General features: G+C 55.0%; 1 protein-coding gene across 1 annotated transcript in view; it reads left to right on the forward strand.

The window, feature by feature from the left end:
- Window positions 1-7,656, forward strand: part of VAMP3 (vesicle-associated membrane protein 3) — a 9,241-nt gene extending 1,585 nt beyond the window's left edge. The window contains exons 2-5 of the mRNA XM_012722064.1: window positions 1,461-1,645; window positions 4,698-4,856; window positions 5,283-5,334; window positions 6,059-7,656. Of these exons, the coding sequence (XP_012577518.1) occupies window positions 1,461-1,645; window positions 4,698-4,856; window positions 5,283-5,334; window positions 6,059-6,078 (416 nt within the window). The 3' untranslated portion in view covers window positions 6,079-7,656. The remainder of the gene's footprint in view (window positions 1-1,460; window positions 1,646-4,697; window positions 4,857-5,282; window positions 5,335-6,058) is intronic.
- The last annotated feature ends 13,065 nt before the right edge of the window (window positions 7,657-20,721 follow it).

Below are 20,721 nucleotides of genomic sequence, written 5' to 3' on the forward strand. Positions count from 1 at the left end.
GCCGCGGGGCTCCTGCGGTCGGCGTGCACCCGCGAGCCGGCAGGGCCGTGGGCTCCCGCGCCGTGAAGTCCCGGTAAACGGGGGCCAGAAAGAATCACGGGGACCGTCTGCGCCCGCTCCGGCCTGCTGTGCTCACCGGCAGGGAGAAGGGAATTGGGTGTTGGCCCTGTGCCTTCCAGGAGCTGCGAACACCGCTCTGGGGCGTGCCTGCCCAGGTCACAGCGGCCAAGGGCCAGACCCCTGGGACTCCACGGACCCAGAGTAACCACGGCCCTGCTACACCCAGCTGTGTTGACTCTCAGCCTCACTTTGCCGGTCTCTAAAACAGGGCCAAAGGCAGAGTAAAACCTCCCAGAGTTGTGAGGATGAAATGAGAAAACGCACCAGGACGTGGTGCTTTGCTGTTACCTGCGAGAGGCTAACCGGCAGCAGTGGGGAGCAGCTGCTTCCCTATTTTTTCTTTTTTTAAGATTTCATTTATGCATACAGAACTGGGGTACAGGCCAGTGGTACGGGGGTAAGAGGTTTCACCAGAGACAGTGGGGGGCAGAACAGGCCGATTGAGGATGTCCACTGCTGAGGGGAGCTGTGGGCTGGTGGGGAGAGGTCTGCCGCACCCTGTGGGTCACCTCCAAGGCCAGGGATCGAACTTGCAGGAAAGGGGCTGCAACCAGCTTGCAGTGCTGTGTCCTAACTGTTGTGCCACCAGGGAGGGCCAGCTTCCCTGGTTTTAATGCCTGGTAGATGTAAATGAACACATCGCCATGTGTATCTGGAAAATCAAAGCATTGCCAATGAAATAATACAAGCAATAGGGACATCAAAGCTGCACTGGATCAAGAAAGACCTACCTGGGGAGAATTGAAGTGCTTGGTGAGGATTTTCAAAGACGAGCACCTGGAAGCATTGCTGCAGGTCACCTTGCGCATTCTACACCCCTTCCCTGCATCAGGTGTTCCGAACCTTTTTCTGTAAATGATCTATTTCTCTTGGGAAAATGACATTCTGTAGTTGTTCATGATTATAAAGACAGTGCCACAAGGCAGAGACCAGACTGAGTGCATTTAATAGACGTGTGCCCTGAAATAAGCCTTAAAGAGTTGGAAAGTCCAGAGTAGATCCCATTAAGAACCTTTGCTTGGGCCCTCCCTGGTGGTGCAGTGGGTTAAAGCACAGCACTGAGAAGCTAAAGCCACTTCAGCATGAGTTCGATCCCCGCCTGCCCCGGAGGTGACCCACAGGGCGCAGCAGACCTCTCCTGGCCGCCCGCTCTCCCCTCAGCAGTGAACTTCGTCGATCTGCCTGTTCTGCTCCCCACTCTGTCTCTGGTGAATCCTCTCACCCTCCACATCTCTGGCCTGTACCCCAGTTCTGGATGAATAAATAAATAAATCTTTAAAAAAAAAAAAGAACCTTTGTTTTAGACCCTGGTCACTTTGAATATGTGAACGAATTTACAGAGGGATTAGAAGAAACGGCTTTGGCACCTCTGCCACCTCTGTGCCACAGGAGGGAGTTCTTTTCCTGCTATCCTACTCACGTGTGTGCCTTTCGGTGTTTCAGGTCTGCAGGGGGGCCTGGAGGTTCAAGTGCTGCCTCTGGCAGCAATCGAAGACTTCAGCAGACACAAAATCAAGTAGATGAGGTATTGTTCTTAGGTGTCAGAAATGTGAATTTTAAACCAACAGTGGGTACTCTGCAAATCTGTTTAGAAAAAGGTATGAGGAAAGTGAATGTAAATTCTGGCTGTCACAAATGTGACGTTCTGCAGCCGTCCTTCAGGCACTGATGTAAATACATGTGTCTAGCAGCTGTGTGCTTGTCTTCCTGACAAGACTGTGTACTGAAAACAACCCCACCCTCCCGGGACCCCAGGAACCCCTTTATAATGTATATTTTACCACAATAAAAAAGAATTGGAAAAGGAAAATGATCCACTTAAATAGAGTAATAGGGTAACCCACAGGGGTTTGGGCTGTAGAGTGTGCAAGCCAGAGCCGGTTCTCCTGGCCAGGTTTTCCATCAGATGCTTTGGGGCAGCCAGGCTCACCGGCAGCCGCAAGCCCTGCGGACTGTGACGCAGGGGCGATGGGGCACTGCCTTTGCCCCGCGCATCTGTGTTTGTGCGGTTCTTGAGTTAGGGCACCGCCTGGTGCCTTACCTTCTCCCGTCTGTTCGGAACTACAACTAAAGATAGTTTGAGAAATTCGGACTGGTATTTCCTTTCTCCTAAAAGCTGTCTGTCCAACGGAGATGCCTTAGTCTTTCTGCACTTAGTGCCCCAGAATGCAGTTAAAACGGATGTTAGGTTCCATTATTAAATCATACGAGAATGTTTCAATCTGATCCATTTGTTCGTGAACTTAATTCTGAAACACTTATTTTCATGTGAAAAAGCTTACTGTAATTCCATTCTGCATGTAACTTTTTAGTAACAAAACCAAATTCTTAACAAAAAGAATTTTAAGGAGAGTTTTTTTTTTTATTGAGGTGAAATGACGTCTGATTCACCTCTCTGGGGGCACAACAGCTCAGTAGTCCTTGCTGTGTCTGCGCTGTCGCTGCCATGTAGCTTTCCATCTCCTCAGAAGAATGCCCTATACGTTTTTAGGAATCACTCCCCGCTCCCCCCTTTCACCCACTGCCTATCTTAGTGTATGTTCCTAATCGGGGTATATCATGTAAGGGGATCGTTACACTGTGTGGCCTTTTGTGTCTGGCTGCTTCCACTTAGCATCTTTTCCATGTTCATCCAAACTGTAGCATTTGTCAGAACCATGTTCCTTTTTATGGCTGAGTAATATTCCATGGTGTATGTGTATTGCGTGTTCGTCATTTCATTTGTTGAAGGATCTTTGAGTTGTTTCCATCTCTTGACTGTTCTGAATAATGCTGCTATAAACACGTGCAGTAGAGTTTCTGTGTGCACACAGGTTCTCGTTGTCTTGGGCGGGTAACTAGGAGTAGAATTGCTGGGTCACATAGTAACTTTGTGCTTAACTGAGGAACCGCCAGGTTTCCACAGTGCTATTTAGTGATTACTAAAAACGTATAGGGCATTCTTCTGAGGAAAACTGGCCAAGCTACACGGCAGCGACAGCGCAGACACAGCAAGGACTACTGAGCTGTGTGTGCCCCCAGAGAGGTGAATCAGACGTCATTTCACCTCAATTAAAAAAAACAACCTCACGTCCCCACCAGTGCCCAAGAGTGTGCAAGAGTTCCTGTTTCTCCACGTGCTCACTTGTTACTCTCCCTTTTCTTACTCCTGTGTAGTCATCTTGGTGAGCAAGAAGTGTCATCTCACTGTGGTTTGATGACATTTCTGGAAAGACCAGTGATGTTGAGTATCTTTTTCATGTGCTTGTGGCCGTTTGTGTGTACTTTGTAGAAATGGGTCTGTGGGTCCATTACCGGGTTTTTAATTGAGTAACTTCTCTTTCCCCTGTTGGGTGGTAAGAGTCCTTTATGTATTCTGAGCATGAAGCCGCTTTCATGTGTGATTTGGAAATAATTTTCTCCCATCCTGTGGATTATTTTTTCAATCCTTGATAATGCCTGCTGATAGACCAGAGATTTGAGGTTTTTACTTCCAGTTTATCTGTTCAGTAGTTCCTGATTGCAGTATCCTACCCATGACCAGTCTGAAGCTGCTAGCATTCCGTTTTCTTCTAAGAGGCTTCTCATTTCAGCCCTCACACTGGGTCATGTTTGTCTGCACTTGATATTTGCAGATGGGGGACATAGGGCAGGCCTGTGACTGTCCAGCTCAGCACCTGCTGCTAGGTGCTTAGGTTGGTCTCTGGGCTCGCAGTTCTCCACTGGCCCGTCTGTCTGATGCCCGAGTCGCACCACCTCGGTAGATAGCAGCATTTTTTGAAATCGGAACATGTGCGTTGTCCACCGTGCTCAGTGTTGTTGGGGCTAATTCCATGCGAATTTGCAGATTGACTGTCCACTTGGGTGGTCAGAGTTTCTGAGGAGGTATTTTTGAATCCGCACGCCTTGCCGTCACTGCGAGAATGTTGTCGCCCCAACATCAAGCCGCAGCGCAAGTCTGCAGGCGGGTGTCTCTCGCTTCATCAGGGCTCGGCGTCCGCCGCTCTGCAGCGCCCAGGCTGTGCGTCTCTTGCCTCCCTGCTGGTGTCTGCATCTAGGTGCTTATCCCTTCCGATGCTGGAATTTTCCTTAATTTCTTCCTTGTTGCTAGTGTATAAAAACACCCTGACTTACAGGGCTGATCTTATGCCCTGAAACTTACTCTGAATTTTTTACCCCGGGTTCGGGTGTGTCTGTGCGCACTCGTGTGTCTGTCGCTCGGGAGTTTCCACACGGAGTCACCTGCAAAGGGAGATCTTGCCACTCTCCCGTCCTATTTGGGCTCCTTTTATTTCTCCTTGCCTCCCCGCGCTGGCAGAGCTGCCCGTCAGGCGCCACAGGGCAAGAGCGTGTGCCCGTCTCGTTCCTGGTCTCAGGGCGAGGTGACCTCATGGTGGGCGCGGGCGGTGGCCGCTAGTAACTGCTCGCTATAATGTTGGGGCACCCCTTTTAGTTCTCATTTGCCGAGTGTTTTTATCATGAAAGCGTGAGCCCCTCTCCCCCCCTTTCTTAACCATGGCGGGGGTGGGGTGCCATGGATTCTGTCGAGGACTTTTGTCTCCCGTCCCTTTGTGCGTGGCATGGCGGCCTGCGGCCAGGTGGTGGACATCATGAGAGTCAACGTGGACAAGGTGCTGGAGCGGGACCAGAAGCTCTCCGAGCTGGACGACCGCGCAGACGCGCTGCAGGCGGGGGCGTCCCAGTTTGAAACAAGTGCGGCCAAGCTGAAGAGAAAATACTGGTGGAAAAATTGCAAGGTGACTCTCCTAGGGTCCTCACACAGAATATGAGCAGAGGCTGCCAGTGTCAGAGCTCTGGAGGCACCCTGGCAGGGGAGGCTGGATTTGGAGGTTTCCATGGGAGAGTAGGGCACAGCCCGTGGACGTGTCTTGTGGCGTCCAGCCCCAGCGCAAATGCATCCTGCCCACCGTGGCTTAGAAGGGGCAGCGGGACCCCATGGGAAAGGTGACCACGTGGACAGGCCTCTCTGGCACCCCTAGTCATTTGACCCCTTATGAGAACAGAGCAGGAAGCTTCAGCCCCGACCGCAAACATTCCGTTTCCGGCTCAGGCCAGGGAGCGCTGTGCTCGAGCCTCCCTCTGCGGGCCGAGGCGGGGGCCGGCGCTCCGCAAGCGCATCCCTCTTCGCGTTGACGCGTGACTGCGCGTGTGTCTCGTTGCAGATGTGGGCCATTGGCATCACTGTGATCGTCATCATCATCATCATCATCGTGGGTGAGTCCCGGCCACCAGGCTGGAGGAAGGCCCCTCAGCGACGGGGGCTGCCCCAGAGAGTTTCTTGCTTTCTTCAGTGAATGTTTTTCAGATACTTGAGCGTGGAATGATGAAAGTGTGATATTTTTATGTAGACATTGATCCGGGATGCAGGGGAAACGGTATTCACTTCCGTGTGCTCTCCGACCGCACTTCCATCAAATGTTTTCTCTATGGGAAACAGTCTAGTCTGGTGGCTGCTGGCTGGACTCTGGTGGACACCAGGCTCCAGCTGTGTGGCCTGGGGTGGTAACTTAACCTCTCTGAACCTCGCAGTCCTCGTGTGTGAGATAAGGAAGACAAACTGGTTACTGTGGGGAAAGTGCCCAGGTGGTGCGTGCTGGTAGCACGTGGGTGTGTGGACGTGGACACATACGGCTCCTGCTGTTCTGCGTGTCCCACGGGAGCAACCGTTGCCGTCTCCGCCCGCCTATAAGACCCTCTGAGGCATCATGAGCTCCTTGACGTGGGCGTGCCTCTAACCGCGGGGCCCTGTTGAATGCTTTCTTTTGACGGTGTCCCCAGGCCCCCCAAGTGCAGGAAGCCTGTAGAAAGGAGCCAGCCAAGTGACATCTCACATTTTGCTTGCAGCCTCTGGTGTTCTCTGGGTGTGCACTGAGAGACTAAACTGCTCTTTTTCCTGCCCTTTTTTTTTTTTTTTTTTGCCTCTTCGCCTGCTCGCTAGTGTGGAGTGTTTCCTCATGAAGAACCAGTGGAACTCCAGCCTGCTGTTTCAAGAACCCTCTTCAAGACTTCGGACTCAGACCTGCTCTGTTACCCGGCTCGTCTGCTGTTATATCTCAAACAGTTCTTTTCTGTTCGTTAATGTAAAATTTGATGTCTAGGAAGTGTGCCTTCGTTCTTACTCTGCCCCTGCAGCCGCGTGCTCAGCAAGCCCGGCGCGGCGCGCGCCCTCCGGCTCCACACACGGCTGGTGAGGGCCTCAGCTCCGGCTCTGTGACCAAGAAGCAATGTCGTCTGACTGACTGCCATCGGTTCCAGTCAAGGGGACTGTTCCAAGTTAGTTATTCTCATCCTAGGATGTCACCTTGAGAACTGCGTTTTAAACCTTTGGGTAATCAGATTTCCAACTTGTGCCTTCCAGAAACACTACTGCCATGCAAACCTGTGACAGTAACAGGCTGTGCCTTATTTGGTATTTTCCTAACCGCGTGTGCGAGAACCTCCCTCTGTTGTAAGTGCTGCTGACTCCTCTGTGCTCAGAAGAAGGTGCTGGAACGAGGCTTTGCACTGACACTAGATGTGAGGTGCCTACTTTTTGATGTTATGGATAACTACATGCCGCTAAAAGCATTATTTGAATCAAAAATAATCTCTTTAAAACATTTTTCTAAAACTATGGCTATGACCAAAGTTACTCTTTTGCCAAAAATGTAAAATGCCAATAAAATGACCCAAAATAGGTTCCCCACAGATAAATTCAGACAAGTGCCACTCAGGGTGCCCTCGGGGGTTAAATCATGACATTGTATGTGAGCCTTCTTCGTCCTGGTGGGCCCGCCTCGCCTGACAGGCTGGGCACAGGCCCTCCTGACGCAGCCTCTTCTCAGGAGTCGGGGGGCTGGACTCTGAGGCCTCATGCAGGTCGCAGTGTCTCGGCCCTGGACGCCGGCGCGTTCCCAGTAACTTGAGCAACAGCTTGTAACTTCTAGGGAGGCCGTGCATGGACTGGCCCAGTCCTCAGAGACTAACTTCTGGAGCTGATGTCCTATTCTTGCCTGCACTCCACTTTCTAAATCTGTCTTCTGACTAATGCTTGCATTCAGGCGTTGGCTGGGGCGGGGCGCCGACAGGCCAGCGGAACAGGCGGGCTCCACTTCAGCCTCTGCAGTGGGAAGAGCTGCTGCCCCCCAGGCTTGTCCTGGGAACTGGCACCGGGGGTGTAGCCTAAGGGTAGAAATTCCGGCCCCGGGTCACGGGGATAGCCAGGGTTCTTGTTCACACGCTGGTCTGCAACTTACAAGGTAGCCTCTGTTGAGGTGCGCCAGGAAAGACTCCAGCTGTTTACTCCTTTCCCTTGGCATCCCTGTGTGAGGTGGCTGGGCCCCCCTTGCTGGTGCAGGGTACAGAAACGGGCCTCGTCTGCCAAGGTCCAGTCGGCCTGGCCTGGCCTGTCCTGGCTTGCTGCCTGGTGCTTTCTCCCCACGAGTTTGGCGCCCCGCCCCCGCTGGCTCCTGCATTAACCCAGGAATACCTCGCTGTGTCTGCCTTTAGCTGGGAAGTCGCCCGCTGCGGTGAACCGAATAAAGTGTTGAGAAATGAGTCTGGTCCGTGTGTAGCTTGTGGAGGGTTAGCCAAGGGGTCCTGCCTAGAGATGGCATTCCTCGCTGCTCGGAAGCCCCGCTCCACTTCTCTTCCCTTCTCACCATCCCCTCCCCAGTGCCCTGCCTCCCGGGTCTCCAGGGCCCATGCCCTGCTCCTGGGAAAGGTGCTTTGCAATATGGGCCGTGAGGAGAACTGGCTTTCTCTCGCTGGTCAGACGTTCAGGACTTGGCCGTGTGATCTGCAGAGTGGTGGGGAGCCAGCCTGCCCTTGGCGTGGCAGCTGCCCATGGGCTTGGGGAGGGCAGTCTCCCTGGGGAGGAGTGTCTGCGCACACGGCTCTTGTCCTGATCCCCAGCCTCCCCTAGGTAGATGCCACCCTACTCTGACTCACTCTGCAGTGTGGCGCCGAACAGGAAGTCAACTCAGTTCACCATGAAATGCCCGAGTCCTGTCAAGCCCTAGGCGGGGATGAGAGGCGGGCACGCCTTGTCTGCAGGTTCTATCTGGGGAAGCTGTGGAGTCTGCCTTTGCTGGGCTGGGGCTTTCCAGAGTGAAATCTCTGAACTTTGGGCCATGTTCAAGCTTTTAATGGGCTATCTCACATATTGTACCTTTCTCTGCCCCTCCCTTAAATGTCAGGGCTCCTCCCGGCGAGGCCCCAGCCATCCTCCCACGCCCTCCGGCCTTCTTACCCAGAACGCCACCCAGTCCTCACACAGGACTGAGGCCTCTCAGACTCACCATGCGCCCCTGCCTCGTCCACCCAGGCCCACGCTTGACAGGCCACTGCATGTGGGTTATCACTGCCCTGTTTTGTTTTGTTTTTTTAATAATAGTTTATTTTTACATCATTTTGTGCCTTTCTCCATCTCAGTTGCAATCCCCGTGGGCTTCCCATCACCAAATCACCCGTGTGCCGTCACCATAGTCCAGTGCATTTCCCTCCTCCTCTCCCCATTTTTGATCCCATCCCCACCCCACCCCTGTAAAATGTCTCTGGTATATAGTTGTTCATTGTTGTATTTATTTTCGCCTCTGGCCCTTTATGCTCCTACTATGAGTGAAACCATCCGGTATTTTTCTTTCTTTTTCTGCCTTATTTCACTAAGCACGATTCCTTCCAGCTCCATCCATGTTGCTGCAAATGGCATGAGTTTCTTTTGAGTAATAATCCATTGTGTCTATGGACCACATTTTTTTAATCCAGTCATCTACTTTTGCACTGCCCTGTTTTTAAGGCTTCTGCTGTGCCCACGGTTCCCTGGCCAAAGCAAGTCACATGATCAGGTGTAACCTCAGGTGGGAACACCCCACCCAGCCCTGAAGGAGGAGAAACCCGTGTGTTGGCCAGCTTCCCTTGCTGCCATTCACAGGATGGAGCAAACCCCCTTCATGGTATTTTCTAGTGAGCTGTGACTGCTGCTTGAGAATTCTGTATTGTGTCTCTGAGGAAATGTTTTCAAAGTGTGATTATTGTCATTGGCTTTGAATGGGATCTTTGCTCCAAAGTTGACTGGTTCTCAGTTCTCTCTGAGTAGGTGCCCTTACTGACAACAGGGCTGCTGCTCAGCCTACTTCAAAAGCTCCAGCCGGGAACTCCCTGTGTCTCCCGCCTGCCTCATTCACTTCTCTTACTGGATCGGCCCATCAAACAGGCCTTCGCAGTGACCCCTTGTTCTGCCTTCAGCAAACAAATCCTTATCTCCCTTCACAGCGAAATTCCTCCAGCTTCCTTGAGTCACTGCCTCGCTTTCCACTTCCTCCCCAGGCCACACCAACCAGACATGAGCCAAGGCCACCAACTCAGTGAAGCCCAGCAGAAAGTTCTCTGCCCTCGCTAGACTCACCAGCATTTGCTGCAGCTGCCAGTAAACAACCTCCCAAGGCTGGAACCTCCGGGCTTCCGCGGCGCGCCCCTTCCATTTCCCCTGCCCCCCCCCCCTCTATTCTTTGCTTGGTTCTCTGCTTGAACTCTTGAGTCTTGCATGCCCCAGAGTTGGGGCTTTAGTTCTTTTCTCTATTTATACTGCTGACTTATAGTCTCAACATCAGACAGATAACCAAAGTGAGGGTTCAGTCCCTGGGAAGTCGGGCAGGGAGAACTGTGCCAACAATCACACATTTGGATGTAGCTACCAGCCTGGCTACCGAGTAGCGGAGCAAGTAGCTGGCATGGAAAATGGACAGCTGGGGTTTAATCATTTTCCTGTCTGTAAAGAATGCAAAGCCTGGGCCCTCTGCTCACATCCGCATTATCTGCGCCTGGCCACCAGTGGAGGCTGCAAGGCCGGCGCACCCACGTGCACCAGCCTCCTGCGTGGACAGAGCCTGTTCGGACTATGTCCACGCAGCTGGCTTTGCTGGCCGGCCCGCTAGTCCGCAGAGGGGGAGCCCCACACAGCTCACAGCACTCTCGGCAGCACCTCACCCGCCTGTCAGCTCTACCTGGACTCCGCTCCAGGATGTCAGCCTCCACCCCTGTCCCATTTCCCAAGAGCTGGATTCCCTCATGGTACACCCACATCCTTTATGGAGCTGTTCGTGTGTGCGCGCACATGTGTTAAAGTTATTATTAATTCATACAAGACTGGGGTACAGGCCTGAGGTGTGGGGGTGAGAAGATTCACCAGAGACAGAGTGGGGAGCAGGACAGGTGGATCCCCTGAAACATTGCTGAGGGAAGCAGCAGGGAGACAAGAGAGACCTGCTGTGCCCTGTGGGTCACTCCCTGGTTCATGTGTGTTTTAATGAAGCTTAGACTCCCTGAGTCACTGGGACTTTCAGCTAGCACACCCTATCCCCAGACACCCAGGGCCACGCTTAGGCATCCTCCTGGTAGACATCTATGGGGTGAAGAACTAGGCAAGACAGCCTTGAGCAGCGTGGGGTTCAACCTAGAGATTCACTAAGAAAAACAGCTGGTTTATCCACCACACACTGAACAATAGCCACACTTCACCCCCCCCCCCCACTTTATGTACAATTCCTTTCATTCATTCAGCAAGTATTGGCAATTTCTGAGGTGCCAGGCACTGGAATGCCCAAGAGGTGGAGTTTGGTCATTTCTGGCTGTGTAGACACACACTAAGCAGCCTGCTGGAGGGTATTTTAAAAAGGGCACGTACACCTTCCTCTTCTGAGTCCGTCTTTCACATAAACCTGTCTTCCTCCAGTTGCCAAAGGATCCATAACTTTAGGGAGACGGGAAATGTTCCACTTCGCCGTAAAAATTCTGTTTCTGAAAATTGTTCTTCCAGGGATGTTGTGCACCCCTCTCCTAGAAGGGGGAGCAGGGAGGGGGGCATGAGGTTAACAAAGGCACCAGTCTTCCAGCTGCCGGGGGATCCTAATCCCGCAGCAGCTGCCGCCTGAGCCGGTCCCCACCTCAGGCTTCCCCAACTCAGGCTCTGGTCGCCGAGGCACCCGAGCGCCCCCTGCCGTCCGCCGCGGGCCTCAAGTGGAGGCCGTGCAGGCTCCGCCCACACCCGCCGCATAGAGCCCCGCCCCCTCGTGACTGGCAGTTCCAGCGTCCCACCACTGCCCCTCTGGTTCCGTGAGTGGGGACCGGCACCGCGGCCCACCTCCAGCCTCCTCGACTCCCTCCGCCCGCGCCCAGCGCCAGCCCACCGGGATGAGCCGAGCGCCGCCCTTCTCCTGAACCCAGGTGTCGCGTAGCGCGCTCTGGGGGCCTTAGCCCCGCCCACGTGGCCCTGGCGCGGTCAGCCTGGCACCCTCGGTCGGGCCCCGCCCCGGACCAATGAAGGCCCGCCGAACCCAACTCGGTGGCCAATCGTGAGCCCAGGGGCGGAGCCTCACCCGCAGGGGGTGGAGCCTCACCCGCGGGGGTGGAGCCTCACCTGCAGAGGCGGGGCCTCATCTGCAGGGGGCGGGGCCTCTCCATCAGGGGCGGGGCCTTATCCCGGGGCGGAGCCGGATTACCTGGAGGGGCTGCGGGCGCCCAGGAGCGTGCGCTATGCCATGGCTGAGTCCGCCCGCCCGCGGTGCCGCCCCTCTCTCTCGGCCCGCAGCTGGCAGTGTTGGGGGCCTACACCTAAAGCCCCCAGAGTTTGGTGTTGAAGTTGCCCTGGCCCGGGTCGCGTTTCTGGGGGCGCACCCCAACTTTGGAGAGCGGCGGTGGGAAGTTGGTGAATCCAGACGGGCCGGAGTCCTCCTCAGGGCGGCCCGGCTTCAGCATCAGACTGTGTCAGTGGACGCTTATCGTCTTGGTCGCCTTCCTCAGGCCGGACCTCCCGGGTGGAGACACCCCAGATGGAAAGGGAAGTCCCAGCAGATGCCTGCGGGTGATGGGGTTTCCCTGCAACCAAAGGCACCGGCCAAATCCCGACAAACCATCCCAAAAATGGAGGCTGCCAAGTGAAAGATGGGCGCAGAGGAAGGCGTGGAAGTGCAGGCGGGGACCCTGCTGGCTCAGGAGGAAGCCCCGGAGAACTTGAAGGTCCAGGAGCCCCCGGGAGAATCCCCTGCCATGTGGCGCCGGAAACCCACTGCCAAGCCGGTGCCAAGCCGATGTGCAGGTGTGAGAGCCTGAGCAGGTGACTCTGGTTTGTTCTCCCCACAGCTGGGGAGAGTTAACTTAAGGAAGAGTTCATTGTTCATTGTTTTCCTGAAAGCTCAGGAATGTTTGTGGGGAGACTTGAGTTTAGAATGAAGTCCCCAGAGAAACTGCAGCATAAACCTGCGTGCCAGAAGTGGGTAAGCGGGGAGTACGGCTGGATCTGGAGAAGGTGGGATGTGCATCACCTTTACCAGCTTCTTAAAAAAAAAAAAAAGACAATCTGTGACCTGAAATACCCTTTGCCTGCAAACTGCAAACGGGCTGTTCAGCAAAAGCCCGTTGCTATTGAAAGGTTGCACTTTTCATTTTTGATCTTACAGTGACCATGATCCGGTTTCTGAAGAATTTATCATGGTTGTCCAAGAAATGGAAAAATGTGTTCCCTCCAAGAGACACAGTAAACCCAGCCTGAAGATGCCCAGCGAGCCAGGTGAGGGGCAGAGCACCTGGGCAGCGCCGGATCTCGGTGGCATCTCGGGTGTTCCAAGCATGTTATGGTGCGTTACGAGAGCAGGGCGCAGCTGCACCCCATTCCTGTGGCGTCGTCACGCCAGTGAGGAGCGCCAGGAGAAGCTTGTTTGTGTACTGGCGTGCTCACCCCGTGATTGCAGATTCGCTGCAGGAGAGGAGAGGTTAGCGTAAGCACGTTCTGAAGAGTCACTTCAAAGGATCATGACTTCATGGACGTTTGGGGAAGTGCGGTGTGAAAACCGGCAGTCTCCTTTAAAAATACTACTAAGTACACTGTCACCCTGTCGGGGCTGTTACCTGTAGCCCCAAAGGAGCAACAAAGAGTGAACAGCAGGTTCATCAGCCCTGCCCCACCTCCAGCTTCCCGCGTCCATGCCTCTGTCCTCAGCCTTCTGTTCTCCGCCCCCACCATCAGAGTCTGAGACTCGTCAGACTGGGGTCCCAGCCTTGCCCCAGAGGCTCCGCTGTAGGCAGCATGCGGGAGCCTGCGTCTGTTGTTCAAGGTTTGGCCGACCTGGGCTGCTGCGGGCCTCCCTCTGCTGGCTTGGCAGTCTTGGCCCCTCCGTGAGCCGCCCCTCATGGGAGGAAAGCTTGCAAAGCCCCACTGTGTTTGTTGCTGCACTGTTTCCAGTAGGTAAGATATGGACACACCCCACATGCCCCAAGACAGACGGCTGGTCAGGAAGGTGTGCTCTGGAGACACGGTGGGGTCAGCTTCGGAAACGGTAAACTCAGCCCATCTGCAGCAACTTGGATGCAGCGGGAAGGTGAAACGAGCCAAAAGCGGAAAATATTGGATGGCTTCACTTAGAGAGGAATATAGGGGACCAAGTGAGGGATGGGGGGGGGCGGAATAACAATAACATTTTAAAAATTAGCAGGCAGCTGTCAATCAGAGACATTCTCCAGGGGAGGGGGGCAAAACGGGGACAGGAGAGCACGGGGGACAGTTGTGATGGTTTAGGGGTGAACTGGTGGCGGGAGTTTTACGGGGAGTACACTTGACATAGAAAGCATACAAGCACTCACTGTACAGAAGTGGACAGTGATAGTAAACGCACACACAGAAAATCGCCGCTCCCAGCGCAGCGCCTCGTGAGCGCCGTTCACTGGGCTGGGCGAGCCGTACTGTAACTGCTAAAAAGCCTTTTGTTTTCTGTTTTGATGTTCCAACATTTACAGTTGGCCGTCTGAGAAAGGACGCAGACTCGTGTTCAGTGAGGCCTGTGCGTCTCTGTCTTGCAGTGTGTGGCTCGCCTCCCTGCACGCTCCCTGGGCAATGTGGCTCGGGCCGAGGCCACCAAGCTGGACGCCAGCTCTGAGAACCTGCGGCCAGAGGGTGTCTTCCATCATCATAAAGCACAAACGTAAGTCAGCTTGCATGTTTTCTAAAAAATTGCATTTTTGCCAAATGATATTCCTTTGCCCAGTGAACGCACCCCCCACCCATCGGATGAGACCCTCATTGATAAAGCACCGTTTCTTTTCAGTGCTTTTGGAAAAGGTTGGCACTATGTGTCAAAAGCCTAAAAGATTTCTGCTTCTTTTGTCTCATGTGGGAATATTCTAAAGAAGCTTAGATATATACATGTGTATACACACGTATACATATACACATACACACACATATTTTAAAGATTTTTAACAGCCATGTTCACAATACTATTTAATCATAACTGCAGTCTTGGAGTAGCTTACATGTCCATCATTACATAAATCTGAAATATTGGTTTGGCATATTATATTGTCAGTGAAAGTGTCTCTTATGGAAATTGACCCCCATTGGTGAAAAGCAGCTTATAGGTTTATTCCGTATGGTTATAACTATGTTATAAAATGCATATGAAATGAACATGATGAAATAGGAAGAAGATTAGAAAGAAAGAGAATATAAGCTTTGGTTATATTTGGGATTGTGCACAAGGCGGGGCTTTTCATCATTATTTATTTTTTTAACTTTTCTGAATTTTAAAGTTCCCTTTAAGTAGATGTAAAAGTGTTTAAACGATGCTTCTGCCGTCAAATTCCATGTATCGGGGTCTATTTGGTTAAATCTTAGTTTTGATGAGTTTGTTGCCTTTGACGTTCCCCCTGGCCGTGCCTGACCACGTGTGTCATCTCCTCCAGCCGTGTCACGGAACCCGTGATGTGGGCCCAGACCACTGCCCCTCTCTCCTGCAAGCCCAAAGCCCCTGGGCTCTCGGGCCATGTAAAATTGACCCGTCGACTTCTCAAAAGCTGGGCTGGAGTTTCCCCCTTGATGCCCCTTTTTTTAAATTTATGCATACAAGAGCTGGGTGCAGGCCAGCGGAGTGGGCTGGGAGATTCCCCAGAGACAGGGCGGGAGCAGCACAGGTGGATCCTCTCAAACCTACTGCTGAGGGCACCGCCGGGAGCTGGAGGGTCTGCTGGCCCTGGGGTCACTCCTGGGGGATCCAGTCAGGCCAGCGGTGTTGGTAGTTTGCTGCGCCCCAGGGAGGCCTCTTGCTGCCGTATGCTTCACCCTTCAGCACCATGTGCCGGCTGAGGCTGCGTCTGGTCGTTTGTCACCGGAGCTCGGTCCGGGCGGCGGGAGGGCGGCTTCCCCGGTGAGCGCCGGGCAGGAGGTGTGCGGAGGCCGCTGTTCCTCAGGCCCAGTGTGCGGTGGGGCCCCTGCTGGGCTGGGGGGGTCCCCGCTCGCCCTCACCTTGCGCTCCGGGCCTCTCCCACTCGGCAGAGCTGCTGCGACTCCTGGGAAGTGGCTGGGCTGGGCTGCCAGGCCGCTCTGCCCGCTGCGCCCCGCCTGGAAACGAAAACCCAGCGGCCACTTGCTTGGCGTGGATCCGTGGACCCGGGGGCACGTGTGACCGCTCCTGAGACACCCTGGCGGTGCCTGTCCAGCGCACCCTGCCCGTGGTGGACACCTGGCCCGGTCGGCCCTGCACTGCTTTGATCAAAACAACGGGCGGGCCAGCGGGCCGGTGCTGAGCCCGGAACCTCGGGTCGGCCCAGGCTCAGCTGCGCGGAGGGGGCAAACCTGGGGAGCAGAGCCCGTGAGGTCCAGGGTTGTCCCGGTTCAGACTGACTCGCTTGGTCAGCCGGGTGGGGAATTGCCGGGCGCAGCCGGCCTCGGTGTCTTCAGAAACGTTCTAAAGGAGCTGAGACTGGTTTACAACATTGTGTTCTCAGGAGAATTTTTTTTTATTCTGGGATTATGAGAGGGAAGAATTTAGACTCTAGTAGGTATTCCTCTCTCGTGCAGCAATAATTATCTGCTATGTTTATTATTTTGTTTTAAGATTTTTTTTAAAGATCTATTTATTTATGCTTACAGAACTGGAGTACAGGCCAGAGGTTCAGGGGCGGCAAGAGGCTTCACCAGAGACAGAGCGGGGAGCAGAACAGGCAGATGGACAAAGGACACTGCTGAGGGGAGCAGCGGGCGGGTCAGGAGAGGTCTGCCGCGCCCTGTGGGTCACCTCCAGGGCAGGCGGGGATCAAACTCATGCTGAAGTGGCTTTAGATTCTCAGTGCTGTGCTGTAACCCGCTGCACCCCCAGGGAGGGCCCTTAAGATTTATTTTATTTATACATACAAGAGCTGGGGTGTAGACCAGAGGTGTGGGGGGTGGGGTAAGAGGATTCCCCAGAGACAGTGGGGAGCAGAACAGGCAGATCCCTGAAATCCACTGCTGAGGGGAGCAACCAGAAGGTCAGGAGAGGTCTGCTGCACCCTGGTCACTCCCTGGCCAGGGATCGAACTCGTGCTACAGGGGCTGCGGACAGCTGTATAGAGCCAGACTGACCCTCTGTGCCACCAGGGAGGCCCTCTTTGCTTATTTCAGACGCTCATCTGTATCTGGACATTCCACAGCCAAGTTTACCCCACCCTGGAGGTGGAGAGTGAACTCAGGAGCCTGGGCATCAGACAACCTGTAACACAAGCACCCCTGGGCACCCGCCTCTCCCTGCACCTCAGCCAGTGTCCCCACGGGAAGCACGTTCCAGCCCATCCAGGGTTAACTCTGCGTCCCCCTCGGGGCTGCACAGATGATAGCAACAGAGTCCAGGTCACCCTCAGGACCCGATTTCTGTTCCCTGTTGCTCTTGGGGGTACCGCGGGCAGGGAGGTCGCCCTGGCAAGTCGCCAGGGTGAGGCCTGAGTGTGGCTTGTCACTAGGGACGCTGTAGCAGGACTGCTGGGCCCCACCAGAGCCACAGCACGGACCTTCAAGCACAGTGGCGGGACGGGGCCTTGGCTGCTCCCAGGATCCCACAGGTCGCCCCCGCCCGGGGTGGGGGCGCGACCTCCGCAGCAGCTGTTAGCAACTGGGCTGTGAGTTTTGACTGAAAAAGTTTGATTCCTCCACTGTGCACCCCTGCTGCCTCTGGCCTTTTGCTTTTAGATGTTTGGGTGGCTAAAGTGGAGGGAGAGGAAAATGACGGGGTGTTCCAACCGACCAGCTGTTTGGAAAGTGCGTGGAGGTGTGTGGGGAGAGCATGAGGTGTGCAGGCAGTGTGTGGAAAATGTGTGTGAGGTGTGTGGGCAGGGTGTGAGCTTTGTGGGTAGTGTGGGAGGCGTGGGGAGAGGACGTGTGAGGTGTGGGGAGTGCGTGAGGCGTGGGGAGAGGACGTGTGAGGTGTGGGGAGAGGACGTGTGAGGTGTGGGGAGAGGGCGCGTGAGGCGCGGGGAGAGGACGCGTGAGGCGCGGGGAGAGGGCGTGTGAGGTGGGGCGCGTGAGGTGCGGGGAGAGGACGCGTGAGCCGTGGGGAGAGGGCGCGTGAGGCGCGGGGAGAGGGCGCGTGAGACGCTGGGAGAGGACGTGTGAGGTGTGGGGAGTGTGTGAGGCGCGGGGAGAGGACGCGTGAGACGCTGGGAGAGGGCATGTGAGGTGTGGGGAGTGCGTGAGGCGGGAGAGGGCACGTGAGGCGGCGCAGGGAGAGGACGCGTGAGGCGCGGGGAGCAGGCGCGTGAGGCTGCAGAGACTGCACTCTCGTGGGTGTTCTCATTGCTGCCTTGTTGAGACTGGAGGCGGATGGGGGCTGGGGGGCCCTGCAACCCTCCGTGGCTGAGGACACACGACACTTGGCCCCAAACTTGATGGGAAGACAGCCACCACACCCGTCCACTGCTTTCCCGGAATATCTGAGAATTGATAGAATGTGCCACGGTGTTTGTCACGAAGGATCATTTAAGAGAAACAGACATGAGGGAGAAGTTGGGGCAAGAACTCTGAGGCGCCCTGGCTGCCTGGGGGGCGGAGCTGCCCTAGTCTCCAGGCTCTGAGCGTGTGAATGTCCAGAGGATGGTGGCGCGGAGTGTTTTTCTTGATTTCGTCTTGGGCTTTTTGATACTCCTCGTTAAATAGCAGAAATATGGTCACAACGTTGCCTGTTCTGACCGTTAAGATGACACCAGTCGTGATGGCAGAAGGGATCCTGTGACAGGCGTGACGGTTAGCAGGAAGCCGCACGGTCGGAGCTCTAGACGCTAGGAATTGTGAAGCCAACGCCTTAGAGGGGTTTTTCTTCATTATTAAAAAAAAATACCTAAAAGTACCGACGCAGGAAGGCTGGGGCAGAGATGGGCCAGACTCAAGGACAGAATGTGGCTGTGGCAGTGTCCGACGGGGCTGGCAGAGAAGAGGTTCACCAGCTGCTGATCGAGGCCCCGACACCTGCGCCGAAACGCTGGGCTGTTGCAAATGCCCCCAGCCGCGCTCCCAGAGCTGCTGCAGCTCGCCACACTGGCTGCCGCAGGGGGAGCAGCTACTGCACTGGAGCCTGGCCCGGTCGCCCTGGGGTGGCCACCCCGCAACAAGCAGTGGACCCTCGGCCAGACAGAGGGACGCCAGCCAAGACCACACCTTTGCCTTCGCAGACCATCACTGGGTTTAATTCTTTGTTTTCAAACCCCCAAATCTCAGCACAAGCGCTACCCAGCAGCACAGCGAAGCTATGCAGCCCCGGCCGCCTGCGCGGGGGGCCTCGGGGCCTAAGGAGCTCCCCTGGGGCTCTGTTTCTTGCCCTGCACTTATCAAAAAATCTTTAATCAGCGTCTCCAGTTCCTCACTCCAGTCTTAGTCTCCAGGCACTCAAGAGCCTGAGCTTTTGGGGGCACTGGGTGCCAATTTGTCCAGGTGCCCGGGTATTCGGCCTGGCCCAGGGCTCCTTGGCTCCCAGCAGGTGCCAAGGCAGCCATCACGCTGCCAGGGACCCCGGGGGGGGGGGCGGGGGATCAAGCTCTTTCTCAATACAGCAGCCAGAGTGAAAGCCAAGAAAATCCAGCTAAAATGGCGACAGAATGAAATAGCCACACACCAACCTTTTCAGCTCCTAAACTAAATCAGCAGGTAACAGCAGGCATCTGCCTGCCTGACACGTATTTTAAAATTCAGGTTGGACTTCACCTGGTGTCCCGGTGTCTGTGACACGCCTCGCTGCCGTCTGTCGCTTTGTATTTTGTAATAAACATTTTCAACTCATGGAACACACATCAGCTGACTGCTCTGAACTTCAAGGAACACAGGGTTTGTTTTAAAGATGTATTTATTGATGCACACCGAGCTGGGGTGCAGGCCAGAGGCGCAGCGGTGAGAGGATCCACCAGAGACAGAGTGGGGAGCAGAGCAGGCCGACGGACTCTGTGGGAACAGCGGGGAGGTGGGGGGCGCTGCTGGGTCTGTGGGTCCCTCCCTGGCCGGGGCCCCAACTCGTGCTCGGCTGCAGACAGCTTTGTAGCGCTGCGCTTTAACCCGTCCCACCACCAGGGAGGGCCCGGAACACAAATATTTTTATCAATGATTAGAACAACCAAGCTCAACATTCAACCTGTTGATTGAAACTGAAAACTAAAAAAAATGATGTTTTAAATTCAGTGCAGCCTTTCAAATGGAGAAGAGGTCAGTGAAGCAGAGGCTGAATTAGAGCAGTGACGTGACAAGCAGGCAGGGCTGGGGCCTGGGGTTACCCAGACCCTCGGGCAGCACGTGCACTCTCGCCCCGACACCACGTAGGCCTTGAAGTCTTTCAGGACCAACGCAAGGAAAGAGTCCTCTTCGCGAAGACCTGCCGGGAGAAGGACCGGCCGGCGGGCGGGCGTGCCCAGGGGCGCATGATGGCCCAGGAGACGGCTCTCTCCTGGCTTCTGCAACTTGCTTGTCCTCACCCCGTGGTCAGTCATAATATGTATTCTGTCCTATGACCTCAAGCCTCCCCTCCAGTGAAAACAAAACAAAGTGAACGTCTTGGCGATCAGGGCTAAAGGGCCATCGCTCTGCGTGACGTCACTTTTCCCGGCAACAGCGCAGACGGTCAGTCTCCTGGCTCGTGGCCTGGTGCACAAAGGAGACACTGTCAGCAGAGGACAGTTTATGAATCGGGCACAAAGCGGAACGTAGCGCCATCGGTCATGAGGGGCGGGCCTGGGCGTGAGCCCAGGAGCAGACACAGACGGCTCTGTCCTGCGGACCGGGGCTGCCGCCCTTGCTGCCTCCTCTTCGTGGATTGAAATGTTGATTCGGTCAGGACCAGGGCTGCACCAGGTGATGCCCTGTGGGGTTACAGCTGTTTGCTGCAGACAGTGAAGGTGACAGGCCGCTGCACACGCGTGGCCTCGTGGAAACACGGCTCCAGAGAGGACCAGCGCGCAGCACCAGCCTGGAGACCTCCCCTGGCTCCCTCTGCGCCTCCCACGACCGGCCCAGCGGCCCCTTGCGTGTGCCCTCGAGCCCACCCTGCCACGCTCATCCAGGCGAGGCAGAGCAGCGCTCTTAACACAGCTGATCCCGGCCCTTCTCCCTCCAAGCCCCATACTGACCCCAACAGAAGCACCAAAGCTATGAATGACTAGAAGAAAACAAAAGGAACCCTTCAGCAAGGAGATGTTCCTTACACACCAGCCGTATACATATATAAATATACTTGACTGGCCAGAGAAGGAGGCTCTAAAGAAAATGAAAAGGCTGAGATGAGCAGGAGGGATCAGGCAGGATGCCTGCCTGAGGGGGCTTCGCCGGGAGGCAGCAAAGACCCACAG

Source organism: Condylura cristata, unplaced genomic scaffold (genome assembly GCF_000260355.1).
Source record: "Condylura cristata isolate star-nosed mole 26May11 unplaced genomic scaffold, ConCri1.0 scaffold00008, whole genome shotgun sequence".
NCBI classification, from domain to species: Eukaryota; Metazoa; Chordata; class Mammalia; order Eulipotyphla; family Talpidae; genus Condylura; species Condylura cristata.